Consider the following 14,417-nt stretch of genomic DNA (forward strand, 5'->3'; position numbering starts at 1 on the left):
AAAATATTTTTTTTAAGATTGCGGTGACCACGTACCTGAGCTCCTCGATTTCCTTGATGTAGTTCTGGATCATGTTCCCGATCTCCTCGCTGCCTTCACCTACAAGCAGAAGCATCACTTTATCCATTAGCGTCACATACCTGTTGCGCAATCTAAATAAAAAATGTGTCAAATACAACAACAAAAAATTGCAACGCTGATAAAATTCCCATCAGGCTCCGTTGTGTTTCTCGGGTTATGTGCTAACTAGCAAATGCCGTGAACACATGCATGCTAGCGCTATTATTGTGAACATTTTAGCATTTAGCTCAAAGTAACGAGCATGGCTATATGTATGTATTATTAAGTGAATATATTATATATGAATATATATATAGGTCTTCTTTTTTATTAAAACAATATGATGAATAATTACTTCTTTACATTTTTATATCAGATAAAAGATAGCTTAAATTGTGTATGCACAAGAACTTGCATGCTAATCTGAGCAGCTAACGGTAAATACATTCTGACCGAATAAATTAGGAAGTAGCATTGGCAGGACAAACATTACTACTTTTATTATATATATATATATATATACACATTTCTGTTGTTTTCTGTCAAAATGGGGTGCTGAGTTTCCCTAATGAGAAATAAAATTAACTTTTTTGATTTTAGCAAACAGCTGCAATGAAACAAAGAGTGAACATTTTAAAGGAGTCTGAATACTCTCCGTACCCACTGTATATATATTCACTGTTGAAAGGCCAATAGTCTACTGATATGCAGAGAGATTGTTTAAGAGTGTGCATTGGAACTATCTGGCTCATCAGGTTGTCTCGTATAATATCAGGGATTAAAATTATATCTATATTGGACTATATATTATTGCAATAATCTAAAAATCAAGTAAAAACACATAAATATGGTTTGTGTTTTCTTTCTTTTTTTACTGTGCTAATTTAGCTCCCCATTATGAGTCGTTCTTTGGCCCACCTGCTCTGGCCAGGACCTGGTTGGCCTGGTCACTGAGGATCTGTGTGAGTCGGCCTCTCTGGGCGTCGATGGTCTCCTGCATGGCCTTCACTCTCACCCGCAGGTTGTTGTTCTCCGTTTGCAGCATGGAGTTCTCATGCACCAAGTCGTTGATGCCCTCCATGCCGTCTTCACCCACCATCCGCTTCCCCTGAGAGACGGACAGAACAGTTGATGATCCGAATCATTTTTTTTCCTTCTCTCATCTCCTGCACCGATTTTATTTCCCCTCTATTTTATTTTCTTACCGTCTTGTACTCCATCAGCTCCATCTGCAGTCGCGCTATCTCCGTCCTCAGGGTGCTGATCTGCTGGCTGGCCTTGTCCTGGTTCACCATCACCTTGTTCTTAATGTTCCGAGCTCTGTTGGCGTACTTCAGAGCGTTCAAGGTCTCCATGAAGTCCCGGTCCGACGGGCTGATGCAGGCGATCATCACCGTCTGACTGGAGCACGCGCAGATGAAGAACGGTGATCGGTTGCAAAGACTCATCCGTAAAACTAATTCACTCGTGATAGGTGTACTGAAGGACAAGTTTAGCCTGTGCATGTTTTGTTTTTTTAACTAGTGAGGGTTATTTAATGTTTAAAGCAGCACTGGTGTCTTCTGGTCTCTACTAGTGATCAATTAATCGCTGACTTTAAAGCAGGTAAATCCACATGCCTCCACATACCGGTACCAGACAGCGTTTACAAACCTGTTGCCGCCGAGTGAGTCCTGCAACAGCCGGGTCAGTTTGGAGTCCCTGTAAGGCACGTGGGTGGAGCGCTTGCTCCTGTCTCCAAGAGCACTGATGACGTTTCCCAGAGCGAGCTGAGACAGAGGGGGGGGGGGGGGGGATAACAAGTGCTTGATTGGATATTTAAAGGGTTAAAGCAAATCCAGGACTTAATGAAATAGGAAGTAAACACTTTACTTTATCATCCATTTATAGTAAAGTGAATAATGAATGAGAAAGAAATGAAATGAGCAGTACATGTTCTCTGCCACCTGGGGGCTCTCTTGCTCCACAAAATCATCCGACACACGTGCAGTCTCAGAATAACAGATTAAGATCCCAATTAAGACTAAATCAATTCAATGGCTGAAGGACTAAAACACATGACTGTGAGCACTCGGCGTCCTCACCAGCCCACAGTTTATGGCGATTCCCTCTTTGGCTCGGTCCCCTGTAGCTCCAGTTCTCTTCAGCCTCTCAGAACCAGCCAGGTCCACGAAGTGGAACTTGGCCGTCAGCGTTTCAAACTCGTTGATCTCCGTGTCGTCGGCCAGACGGTTGTCTGTCACGTTCTCCTGGAGGAGAAACGGCGGAGCGGGTGGGGAGGTCAAATAAACAGTTGATGGTCAACGTCAATCTAACAAAACGCCAGAAACGTTCAGGCCGAGCCGTGTGTGTGTGTGTGTGTGTGTATGTGTGACTACGCACGTCGTTATCGGGAGAGCAGACTCGCACTTGGCACAGGTGGATGGTGAAGATGGCGTGGGAGCGCGAACTCTGCGCGTTCATCTGAGTGCTGGCGGTGGTGCGAGACAGAGCGCCGAGCTTCAGACACTGAATCATCTGTCGGGGAGAGATGTGGGGAACAGATTGCAGCAGACGTGGAGGGAGGAAAGACACACAGACATCTTCGGGCTGGAGCTCAGAGGGCGACAGTGATATAGGAAACGGAGAGCTAATCGAATGTAAATGATGTGAAAATATCGCCAACATTTCTGCATCCACATGAGGTTCTCTTTCTAATTCTGGTAAATTGATCCTTGTTTACAGGGTTCATACACTTGTTGACCAATGGATTTTCAGAACTTAAAACCAAATTTCCATGACCAAACATTTTGTAAACACATTTAAATGATTTTTCATGGCCTGGAAATAACCATTTTAAAATTCCATGACTTTTCCAGGTTTTCCATGACCTTACAAACCCTGTTTATAGCACAGTGGTGGTTCTGAGGATCAGACCACTTCAGAATAACTTGATTAGGATGATTTTTTTAACCCACTACAATACAAATTTCAATGAAAAATAGTTGTTAGCGTTATTTTGTATGATCGAATTTGTCCTATAATACTGAAAAAAGATGGGGTTTGATGCAAAGAGAACAAACTGTGAAAGCCGACCTCCGCTGCGGAGGTGACGGTGCGCGTGGTGACCCCCACGGTGTAGATGCCGCCGTTGGCGTCCTCGTGGATCTTGATCTTGGATCTCTGCTTCTTGGCCTCGATGTCCCGCGTCGAGTCGAACAAGTCCAGCACCTCCTCGTTGTACAGCTGCAGAGATACACGTAGTTATGCATGACATCATCAACACTGCTCTTTGCTATCGACATATCATTTGAGTTTCCATGACACGCAAATCATGACAGAACTGCAGACATCTGTGTTCCCCGCAGGAGTTTGAGACACTATGGCGGGTGGACCTCGTGCCCTTTAGGGGGGTCCAGGGGCATGCTGCCCATTTTAAGTGAGATGTATCAATCTGGTGCACTTTGAGAGCAAATTAGAAGATTCTAGACCTGAAGAACTTGTAACTTCATACTTCTAATCCACTACATCTCCGGGGGGGAAATTTGAATTTTTAACGTTGCAACATTTATTTGACAATGTTAGTTACTTTGCCGATACAGATTATTATATCTAATATGAAACGTATTATAAAACGTTCATTTATTAAAACCATTATTAAGTCTATAAAGTAGGGCCGGTCAGCCAGCCAGCCGGTTGAGAAGTGCACAAATATTTGTACTTCATAATTTCGACTGTGGGACAAATTAGGTTATGGTGGGCTACAGTGCAAGAACAGAGAGACTGAGACGGAGTTTCTTTCCTCAGGCCATCAGGATTGTGAACTCCGACCTCACCAGGACCCCCACATAGACCCACACAACTGCCCCTCTTAGGCACACACACACACACACACACTTACTGTAAATATTGTGTTGTTTTTTATTGTAAATAGTGTGTACTTGTTGCCCTTGCACATTCCTGCTGAGCATTGCCACTTTCATTTCACTGCACACCCTGTGTGTGTATGTGACAAATAAAACATCTTGAATCTTGAGTGGAACACACTGCACATTTTTGTATTTATGCAGCAGTCATAATTATAGAATAAGCCTTGAGGAAGCGGACACATCTGAGCGCATAAAAGAGGGGAAACAGAAATACTGAGCCATGAAAAGCTGTCATTGGTTCGCCGTTATTTATTTGCAGCGCCTGTAATCCTCCCAAGTCTCTCAAATAGCTCGGCTAGATTTCTTGTCCATAAATAAAAAGTATATTTTTTTAAATGAATTGCGTATTTTCATGTCAAAATGCCTGCTTGCTACTACAACTCCACACAGCGCATACAGGTCGACAGCTCTGCTTCCCAGACTCCTCCCCCTCCCCCCCCCCCCCCCTCTCAGCTGCTTCTTCACCAGCTGCTCGTGTCCAGTAGTTGGCGGTTAAAAATAAAGCCAGAGGTTGACTGCAGGGACGGACCAATGACAGTTTAATAGCCGAAGGGTCACCCGGAATCTTTCACACCCATTTGACCTCTTGACCTCGGCATGCTCTTGTTACAGCTGTGTGTGTGTGTGTGTGTGTGTGTTCCTGCACCTCCAGGAACTGTGCGTTGATCTTGAACTCGGGAGCGGGCCTGCCCTGCTCGGTGGCGGCCCGTCTGCGCTCCTCGATCCCTCTGAACAGGTGCTGGACGGCCCGCGGAATGATGCCCAGCTCGTCCTCCTCGATGTTAACGTCGAAGCCGGTTCCCATGGTGTACGTCTTTCCCGAACCCGTCTGGGGCGTGGGGGAGGAGACACGGACAATCATGCAACCTCACCACATGGAGATGAAAGTCTAGTTCTGCTCTCACTGTGGGTACTTTTCTGCATATTTTAGCGGTATTTTAGAACAAGTCTCTAGGCCTCAGAGGCGGTGGGGTGCAGCTCTGAGAAGTTTCACTAACATAGCGGGGTCAGTGGGGATGGGGTGGTCACCGTGGCGACAAAGGCAGGAATGCAACATCGAGCTCAAATTCACTCGTTGAGTCGTCCCCCCTCTCCTTCCTGACAACATGTCTGAAAGAGAGCCTGACAGGACTGTGTGTGTGTGTGTGTGTGTCTGTGTGTGTGATATGAGTAAATGTGTGTGTGTGTGTGTGTGAGACAAAGATAGTGTTTGTGTGTACGCCGCTGTCGTTTTACTAGACCACACCTGTGCGTTTACAACGTGTGTGCACGTGCTCCTGTGTGTGTGTGTGTGTGTGTGTGTGCCTGCCCTCTGCTGCGCCCGGTGAAAAGGCTCTTTGACGGGAACACAAGAGCTGCAGGAACAATGTGAGGACAGAAGAATGAACGGGAAGAAGAAGAGCGACGGGGAAGATTAAGAGGAGGGAAAGTTGACGCTGTGTGGGAGACTAAATGAAAAGTGGGTCACTCACTCACTCGCTCTCTCTCTCTCTTTTGCTCTTTCGCTCTCAGTGTTTTTCCCCCAGTCTGGACGAGATGCAATAAAGGCTAACAGAATGTATTTTCTTTTACTCTTATCGCCTTTTGCTTCTTCTATTGTCACCGTTAAAGGTTAAAGGCCTCCACTCCACCGCGGGGACCTAAACATTTATACAAAAATAGTCTCATATTACAACTCGCTGGTTCTGGTTTTAACAAAGTGATGCCCGATGTCTCTCCATCATGTTTGGACTCCGCCCTTCATTTCCCCGTCTGAAGCAATCTGTTCACACTCTGCTTTGATTGGGTAATCAGACCTTTCCATGCCAACCCCGCCCCCCCCCCCCTCTCAGGGTTGATCCACCACAGCCGATGTGAAGCTGCGGTGGCGAGAGCAGGTCAGAACACGTCAGCTGCGTATTGACGGAGCAGCTGTGGAGGCCCGGTCCACTCCCTAATTCCATGAAATTAATACAGCTTCAAATCACATGCTGCCAGAAATCTTGCCGGGAAATTAGCTCCGTGACCCTGGAAGTGGAAACGTCAGTGTGTGTGTGCGTGTGTGGACTGCTGGCCGACCTGTCCGTATGCAAAGACGGTGGCGTTGTATCCCTCCAGGCAGCCCTCGATGAGGCTCTCGGTGCAGTGCGTGTAGATGCTCTTCTGCTGGCTGTCCATATCGAAGACGTGGTCGTAGGTGAAGGCCTTGTCCTTCCCCAGGAACACCTGCGGCTCGCCGGGCATCACGTAGGTGCAGATGTGGCAGCCCTCGATCTTCTCTTTGGCCAGCTGAGGGCGGATCCTGGTGGACGGACGGGGACGCAGAGCGGGAGACGATTCACTTATTAATTAAACCCATAAAGCTCTGAGTTACATTGGAATTTTTAATTCACAAACTTTTCATATTTTCAAAAAGGCCCATGGCAACTCTCTGGTCTGTCTGTGTGTGTGTGTGTGTGGGAGGCGGAGCTTCGCTGTCTGTGCATGCGTCTGAAAGCCTGATCAAGAATTCTTCTCCCGTTGTTTCACAAGTTGACTGATGGAAAGAAATGTGTCGAGTTCAAGACAAGATAATATTTTCACTGAGCTGCAAGAAGAGTGCTGCTACTGTGCACTGTGTGTGTGTGTGTGTGTGTGTGTGTGTGTGTGTGTGTGTAGGACCACGCAGTGCCAACACACCCTCCAGCAGCCCCCGTACACAGTACAGTGTGTTCCCTGTTCACGAGAGAGAGAGAAAGAGAGAGAGAGAGTTCTGGGTAAACAGTCCCACCCTGGATTTCATTAAGGAATCACTCTGTTCAGAACAAATAAACACCAGTTATTACATAATTTCCTCCCATGATGCACCTCTCACCACTGGACTCACTGTCCACCTGAAGAGGAAGTGGGAATATTTGAAAGAAATGGTGACGGAGCATTCAAATATACTAGAAATAATATTTGACAATGTCTTTTGGAAGAAGAAGAAGACCAAGAAAAAGAACAAAAAGAACAAGAACAACCACAAGAAGAACAACAAGAACAACATCAAGAAGAATATGAACAAGAAGAACAAGAACAAGAAGAATAAGAACAATGCTCCAGGAGCAGATATGACAAATACCATGCGGGGGAACCAAACTAAATAACCAGCTGATGATCTGATGTATTGATCTGAACGAGCTTCTGTTGCGCTCAGCCAGCGCGTGTTAACGCGTGTTAACTTTGTCGTTAGCGGATTGGATGACGGTTGCTCGGAGACGGGAGCTCAACCTTCTGGTTGTGTCTAAATGTTTCTCCAAAGATGTCACCATAACTAACACACGTGCACGCCACGAGGAAGTAAGCCGTGACGAAGGTTACTCGTGTGTATTCCAAATGAGAAGTTTCAGAAAATGAAAGAATGAAAATAATCAATGAGTAATATGTAACATTAGTCATTGATGACGCAGTCAATCAGCGCAGCGCTACGAAGGAATACCAAAGGGAAGGATAAATGGAGTCTAGAAATATGCAAATGAAGGCCAATCTGAGACAGAGTATTACTGAAACCAGAATAAAAAACACTTTTAAACATGATAGAAAAAAAGTTTAACCAAATGAAAAAAAGAGCATCACTTTGTGTATTCTAGGTCATCAGCATGTTACCCGGAATAAAAGTCGTATAAATCGGTACGTGTGAATTTTGACTTGGCGGCAAATATAGCACGAGTTTAGAGAATTATCCCCCAACATTAAAGAATAACACAAACACATCGACTCAGCTACTCGTGCACTTTATGTTTTGTGCGTGCTGGAACGAAAAGAAAAGGCTCTATGAGAACTTCTGTATGCCCTGAAAGGACAGTCTGTCTGTGTGTGTGTGTGTGTGTGTGTCTGTGTGAGAGAGAGTGTTTGTGTATGTGCGAGAGAGAGAGAGTGTTTGTGTATGTGCGAGAGAGAGAGAGAGAGAGAGAGAGAGAGGAGTGAGTGAGTGAGTGAGTGAGTGAGTGAGTGACAGATATTTAGCAGACTCCATCTGGGATTACAGCCCTGATGAAAAAAGGAAAGCGAGGAGCGAGCAGGGGGAGGAGCCACTGGACCGTACACCTGCAGAGCATTACCGTCAGCCTGTGATGTCACACTTCTTTCTTCATCCACGGCCAACGCAGATGAAGAAAGTCATCATGTGGTCATGTGATCGCGTTTGTGACGCGTGGACAACGACACACTCACCGGAAAAACAGCCCAATTTGACAAAAACTCACAATAAAAAAAAAATTATAGATTGTGATGTGATGTAATAATCCTAGAATTAAAACAGTTTAGTGTAATAATCCTTGGACAAAAACCATGCACATTTAATTTCCTTTCCTGTCCTCGCTGCGCTGCTTTGAGCCTCATTAAGAGATCCATGGTCGGACATATGTGGCCCAAAATTTGCCACGATTAGTTGTGGGAGCTTTTTTGTTGTCGTTGTTGTTGTTGTTGCTAAAAGCTGCCGGTTGCATCTGGAAATTAAGATGACAATGATTACGATGATGCTGATGATGATGATGCTGAGAGCAGTGAGTCTGTGAGTGTGAACCAAAGCATGAAAGTTGTGGCCCTCAAAACCAAAACAATGAGCTGAAAACCCCCCTTCAGATTAAAGTCATTTGACCCATTGAAATATTAATTCGTGCAGCTTTACGTGTTATATCAGTGTTTATTAAAACGGCGTTACACTGGTTGCTCCGCCCCTTGAAGCGGACGTCACTGGAGCGGGCGCCGTGGTTGGGTCACCGGGCTGTGATTCAGTGGCCTGGCGGGTTGAGGTTGAGAGAATCCGCTTTAATCCCCTTTGGCCGCCTTCCCAAAACCTGCCAGCGCGCCATGAGTGTCACTGCGTGCCTTTGTTCTCCTGTGGCCACTTGAAAGAAGTGGAACGCCGCGCCGATTCCAACACGGGACGTCACAATCGGGAAAATAATGTCGACGGTCGTCAGCACGGAAGAACCGCGAGAACACGTCCGCACGACCGATAAACGGCCGCGTTCGTCTCCACAGTGACGCAATGTTTGTGTTGTGTGTGCGACGTCCCCCGGGGTCCCCCGTACAAAGAGGGACAGACGGGAGGGGGGTGTGAATGCCTGAGAAAATTGTTTCGGGATAAAGAGAATAGAAAGAGGATGAGAGAAAGTGAGAGATAGAGACTTAATGGTTACAGACAATCTTCGCATGAGGAGGAGACCACAGGCCCATTGTCTGTCTGACGATGCATCTCAACAGAACAAGAACCTGGAGGGACTGGTTCAGCCCGGACTCAAGAAGGGACCAATGTTTTATTTAGACTGTCCAACATGCCATCGTCGTATTTGATCGCGCAATTTTGTTTTTATCAATGTACGCCGAGGAAACGAGAAACTGTGAGGAAGATTTACATCTTCCTTCTGAGTCTTCTCGTCTTAAACTCCTACATTTCTCGGACATTACAGTAACCGGGCTGCAACTTATGTTCGGACTGAAATGCTGATGTTTATCACGCTACAGCATCCTCTCAACGAAGCCCTGTGACGCCACGTCGGGCATAGTGGTCACGCGGGGGTACTGCGACTCCCACATTGGTCATAGTGGTCACACGGGGGTACTGCGACTCCCACGTTGGTCATAGTGGTCACACGGGGGTACTGCGACTCCCACGTCGGGCATAGTGGGCATAGTGGTCACGCGGGGGTACTGCGACTCCCACGTCGGGCATAGTGGTCACGCGGGGGTACAGCGACTCCCACGTCGGCATCGGACGCCGATCTTGCACCAGATAGATTCTGAGCGGAAAATAAATGAAAGCACGTTGCCGCCTTTAAAAAGTACAAAGTCATTCTTAAGATGCATTAATTGGTTTTTACATTTTTCGGACGGTGTGCAACAGATCTCGCCACAATAAACCCCCGTCTGTTGAACGTGTGCGTGCGTGTGTGTGCGTATTCACAACTAAAACAAGTCCCGGCATCACACGCCCGGGCTAAGCGCAAACGGGTGAAGGATAAGCTGGCCGCTGCTGTATTATTAGTGTGACCGACTGGAGCTGTGATTACGATCTGGCTTCTCTCCGGGGGTTTCTACCCAAAACACTCGTTTGGTTCTCCTCCTGTCGGGATGAGGGCCCTTCAAGCTCTGAGGAGGCTCACAGCGCTAATCCACCTTCCAGAGTGACACACGCAGGCTCCTCTCAGGCGGGGTTCTCCACCCACACACCCACAAACACACACACACACCAGCGCCGAGGGAAAACTTTTGTGTAATAACTGCTCTACACATTAATCTGCGTGACAGTTTCAGCCTCTTTGAGGAGAAAGAAAATTAAGACGTCCCAGAGTGGAGAGGATTAGAGAGGTAATGTTACAGAGGGAGTTATGGAGTATTTGCCACCATAACAACGTAAAGATGTGTGTGTTTTTTTGGGTGTAAACACACATTCCAGGAAGGATTTTGAGAGCAAAATCTCACACTGCCAGAAGTCGTTTTACATCTTGGCCGTACCGGTCGGTGTGAACGCGCCCATGCTCTCAAAATGATGTTCAACGTTTGCAAATGGAAGTAAATCTACACACCAAGAATTATCGTACAAAGAAAGCTTGTCAAAGAAAATGCTAATAAGTTACTTTTTTTGTTTGATCAAAACAGCGATAGAGCATGTGGGGGCGTTATTCCAATTCCAGTTCAGTCGAGAGACTGTGATGTCATGTGACTTATGAGGAGTCGAGAGCGCCCTTTCTCTCCACGTAGACATGATGTACCTGCTGTACAGACAGGGGGGCCGTCAGCCCCTCCCCAGGTGACGGCCCCGTTATGGCCCCTGCTCTCATACTCATTACTGCGATTACAGCGACAGACTGAGAACCGATTGGCTCCTCGTGGTTCACCAGAAACAAACCCAGACATATGTGCCGTCGGTTTAGGTCACGCTGTGAAACTTAAGTTAAACTGATGGAAATGTAATATTGCCACCGGTTTAGGAGTTTAATCTGCAGCAAATGATCAGATAACGCTCCTATTCAAACAAGAGAACATTCACGCAGCTACGCACACAAGAAGACAAGTCCTGGGATCATCTTGGATCCACCGAGAAAAGATACACGATATGAAATTCAATATTATGCCCCTCTGCTGACCGACAGTTGTGAGCAGCAAAGAAGAAATGAGCTGATAACAAAAAGAAAAAGGAAGTGAGTCAGTCCATCAGCACCCAGCGGCTGATCTCATCCTTCCTGAAACACAGGCGATCAAATGGCCTGCTGACATCACTGCTCCTGACAATCAGCCAATTAGATCACTCCCCGGGGATGCGGCCGCCAGCTCACCTGCATCATCAACAGAGCCGGACGTTTCCTTCACTCCCGACCGAAATCTAATCCTCTGTAATCTTATTTTTGGTTTAGTGTGGAGGGTCAAACGCTGCGTGATTCAGCAGAAACAGGGAGAACTATTTTCTGCCGACTCATCACCTAACTTCATCTTCTATTTTTTTATATATTTCCCATTTAAAATTATATATCCCTGAACTCACCTGATTTGGACAAGTTCACCTTATTATTCATCCAAAATGTATAATAATTTATACACTTAAAATAAAATATATTTTATATATTTCACATCAATATATAATTGTTATATTAATAACAATAATGATTTAAAATAAAATATATTTTACATTGATATGTAATTATTGTATTAATAATAATGTATAATTAATATATATTTTACATTAATATATATTATATTAATAACATATTTATATTCTTTATGTATGTATTTATTCTACATAAGTTGTTCTAAGCATCAAACTATTATTTCTACTCAATTTAAACTTTACAAATGAGTTTTAAGAAAGATGAAGATTTTAATTAGGGAGACTCAAATGTGGCCTCAGTTGTGTGAAGACGTGTCAGCACAAGTTGTCCCAAAACCTCAAACGCACACAAGAAAGGGACTCTATTGAAAAGCTTCACTCTATTTGGAACACTGCAAGAACGCCTTCAGGTACACCATCATGACATCCTTATATAACAATAAGCACACACACACACAGCTCATTTATAGTACATCGAGCAGCAGGTACACTATATATATATATTTGTGTTTGTCTACTGACCGTGGTCTAATGGCCGCCCAGAGCAAGAGGATGTGGGAGGAGACACAGAGCTGATGGACAGATGTAGATAACGGCTTCACCTAACTACGACTCTGCAGGACAGTCTTTATTTGATCTGTGTGTGTGTGTGTGTGTGTGCGTCTTTATTTGATCCATTGTTATCACTCCGTTCAGTGTTGTTCTCAAACCACCGAACATAAACAATAATTAATATAGTTTTAGCCTCAAATTCCCGATTCATCTTCTTGTGATCACGGTCTTTGTTTATTGTTTTCAGTGACACAATATCAGGAAAAGGACATTTATATTTCTTTAATTTGTTCTCGTTAAAACTAAAAGTGATAACACAAGTGACATAACCACAAATCACCATTTGACTTCTTGCTTTTCTCAGTTTACTATAAAATCCACTATTCATATCCTGATCGTGTGCAGAAGGGAAACGCCGCGTCGCCACTTTTGCTGCCAATTAAATATCCCTGTTTATTATTTATTGCGTTCGACCAATGTGGTTGTGAAATATTGGAATTAATTTTTTCCGACCAGGATGCGTACTTGATGTCAGAGAAAACTCACACAGGAAGCGATGAAGACGTACGACACCGCAGCGTGAATAACACGACGTCACAGAGGGCTTTGGGAACGAGGCCAGGATGTAGGTCAAGAGCGTGTTCTGCTGACTCAGGGTTTCAGCCCCCCCCCTCTCTCTCTCTCTCTTGTTCGGATGGCTGACTGACCGGTGGCGTCCATTCACAGGGCCGTCACACCCTGAACCTTGAAAGGACCTGCGGTTACCACGGTGACCGGGTCACACATCACAGCTCTGTCCGCGTCCTGGGTCAAAGGTCGCCGGGGCAGGAAGGAGGGAGAGGCCAACTGTGGTGGAGCATGGTGGAAAGGAGAGGGCGTGGAGGATCACACACACATCATAAAGGGACTCTATTGAAAAGCGTCACTCGATTTGTAACACTGCAAGATAACGCCTTCAGGTACACCGTCATGACATCCTTATAACACACACACAAGTACATTGAGCAACAAGGTGCATGTATATATATATATATATATATATATACAGACACACACACACACACAAAGCAGTAAAGCTTGAGGGGAGATATGTTTTGAATAATGGTAGGAAGTGGGAATAAATACTTCTTTTAAAGCAATTGCACAGATTATAATTCAAATCTGTAATTAGTAATAAAAAAAAAAAGGGGAAACAAATCCATATTGAATTAACCTTCGCCTCGTTAGACAGAAGTTATTGTATAGCAGCAGCTGGCAGACGGCAGCATGCTTTGCTTTTGTGTCTCGGTTCACTTGAGTTGGTTCATGAATATGCATCACGAATATGTTTGGACAAACACAAACACAAACCCCAAAAGGTCGAGAAGGTGGCCCTGACACCGGAGACGAGCCCACAGAAGTTGGATGTCGGTGTCTAGTGTGCGTTTCCCAGACGCACTAACCTGCGTATACGTGATGCGCACGTCTACGCATCTAAATAAAAGACGAGGTGCTCTCTGTTTTCCAAATTCAACAATACGAAACCGTATTCCTGCCCCTTGCCGGCTCTCAATCATTCAAGCTGCACTTTAAGGATATTGACAAAGCAACAGGGCCCACGACGAGTGGCTCCTCTAGGCTGCGACATGACGCGCTGCCTGGAAACAAGATGGCTGACTTCCCGTCCCGTCTCATCGTGGAGGACGGGACGAGTGTAACGGATATGTGAACGCGGATGGGATCTTGCGTAAAGGACACACAGGGGGACAACCCAGTAAACACTAACTGTGTGTGTGTGTGTGTGTTTGCTGAATCATCCAACAATGTGCCACTGAAGTGACCCATCTGTACGCTGTCAGCTGTGTTAATCATCAAAACCACAGATGCCAGCGCTGCACACACACACATGTGATCATCTCACTGAAGGCCCCTCAGGAAGCCAGTACACACTTCTGAAGAGCAAGTTAGAAATCCAAATGACAAGATAAAGAGTCCCAGGAACCTCCCTTTCCTCTGTCCAGGCCCCAGCTCCCCATTTCTTTCTTCTTCTGCCTCAGAAAAAAAAAAAAGGAGAAATAAAAAAGGATAAAGAAGTATTCATCACTCTGGACATGTTGGGATGGGCGATTAGGAACAGACAGCATTAGCCTCACAGGCTGAGGCAGGTACTGGGTGGCAACCTGCGAGCTGATTACTGTAAACACACACACACACACACACACACGCACACACACACACGGCCAACTAAACTATTACAGCTCTGAAGTTTAAGTTCACCGCACGCTTTAAATAATGACAATGTTGCCAGGGGCAATGAATCGAGCCTGAAAACACTGTTTGATGTTCAGGAAACCGGCGACTCGAGAGCA

The 14,417-nt window shown here is 45.5% G+C and overlaps 1 protein-coding gene across 1 annotated transcript in view; it reads right to left on the reverse strand.

Annotated features, from left to right (window-relative positions):
* LOC130200441 (kinesin-like protein KIF21A) overlaps positions 1 to 14,417 on the reverse strand; it is a 36,019-nt gene that overhangs the window by 19,802 nt on the left and 1,800 nt on the right. Inside the window, 9 exon segments of the mRNA XM_056424735.1 lie at positions 36 to 99; positions 979 to 1,168; positions 1,266 to 1,461; positions 1,714 to 1,829; positions 2,145 to 2,309; positions 2,443 to 2,577; positions 3,136 to 3,285; positions 4,615 to 4,797; positions 6,027 to 6,249. Of these exon segments, the coding sequence (XP_056280710.1) occupies positions 36 to 99; positions 979 to 1,168; positions 1,266 to 1,461; positions 1,714 to 1,829; positions 2,145 to 2,309; positions 2,443 to 2,577; positions 3,136 to 3,285; positions 4,615 to 4,797; positions 6,027 to 6,249 (1,422 nt within the window).

Source organism: Pseudoliparis swirei, chromosome 10 (genome assembly GCF_029220125.1).
Source record: "Pseudoliparis swirei isolate HS2019 ecotype Mariana Trench chromosome 10, NWPU_hadal_v1, whole genome shotgun sequence".
NCBI lineage: Eukaryota > Metazoa > Chordata > Actinopteri > Perciformes > Liparidae > Pseudoliparis > Pseudoliparis swirei.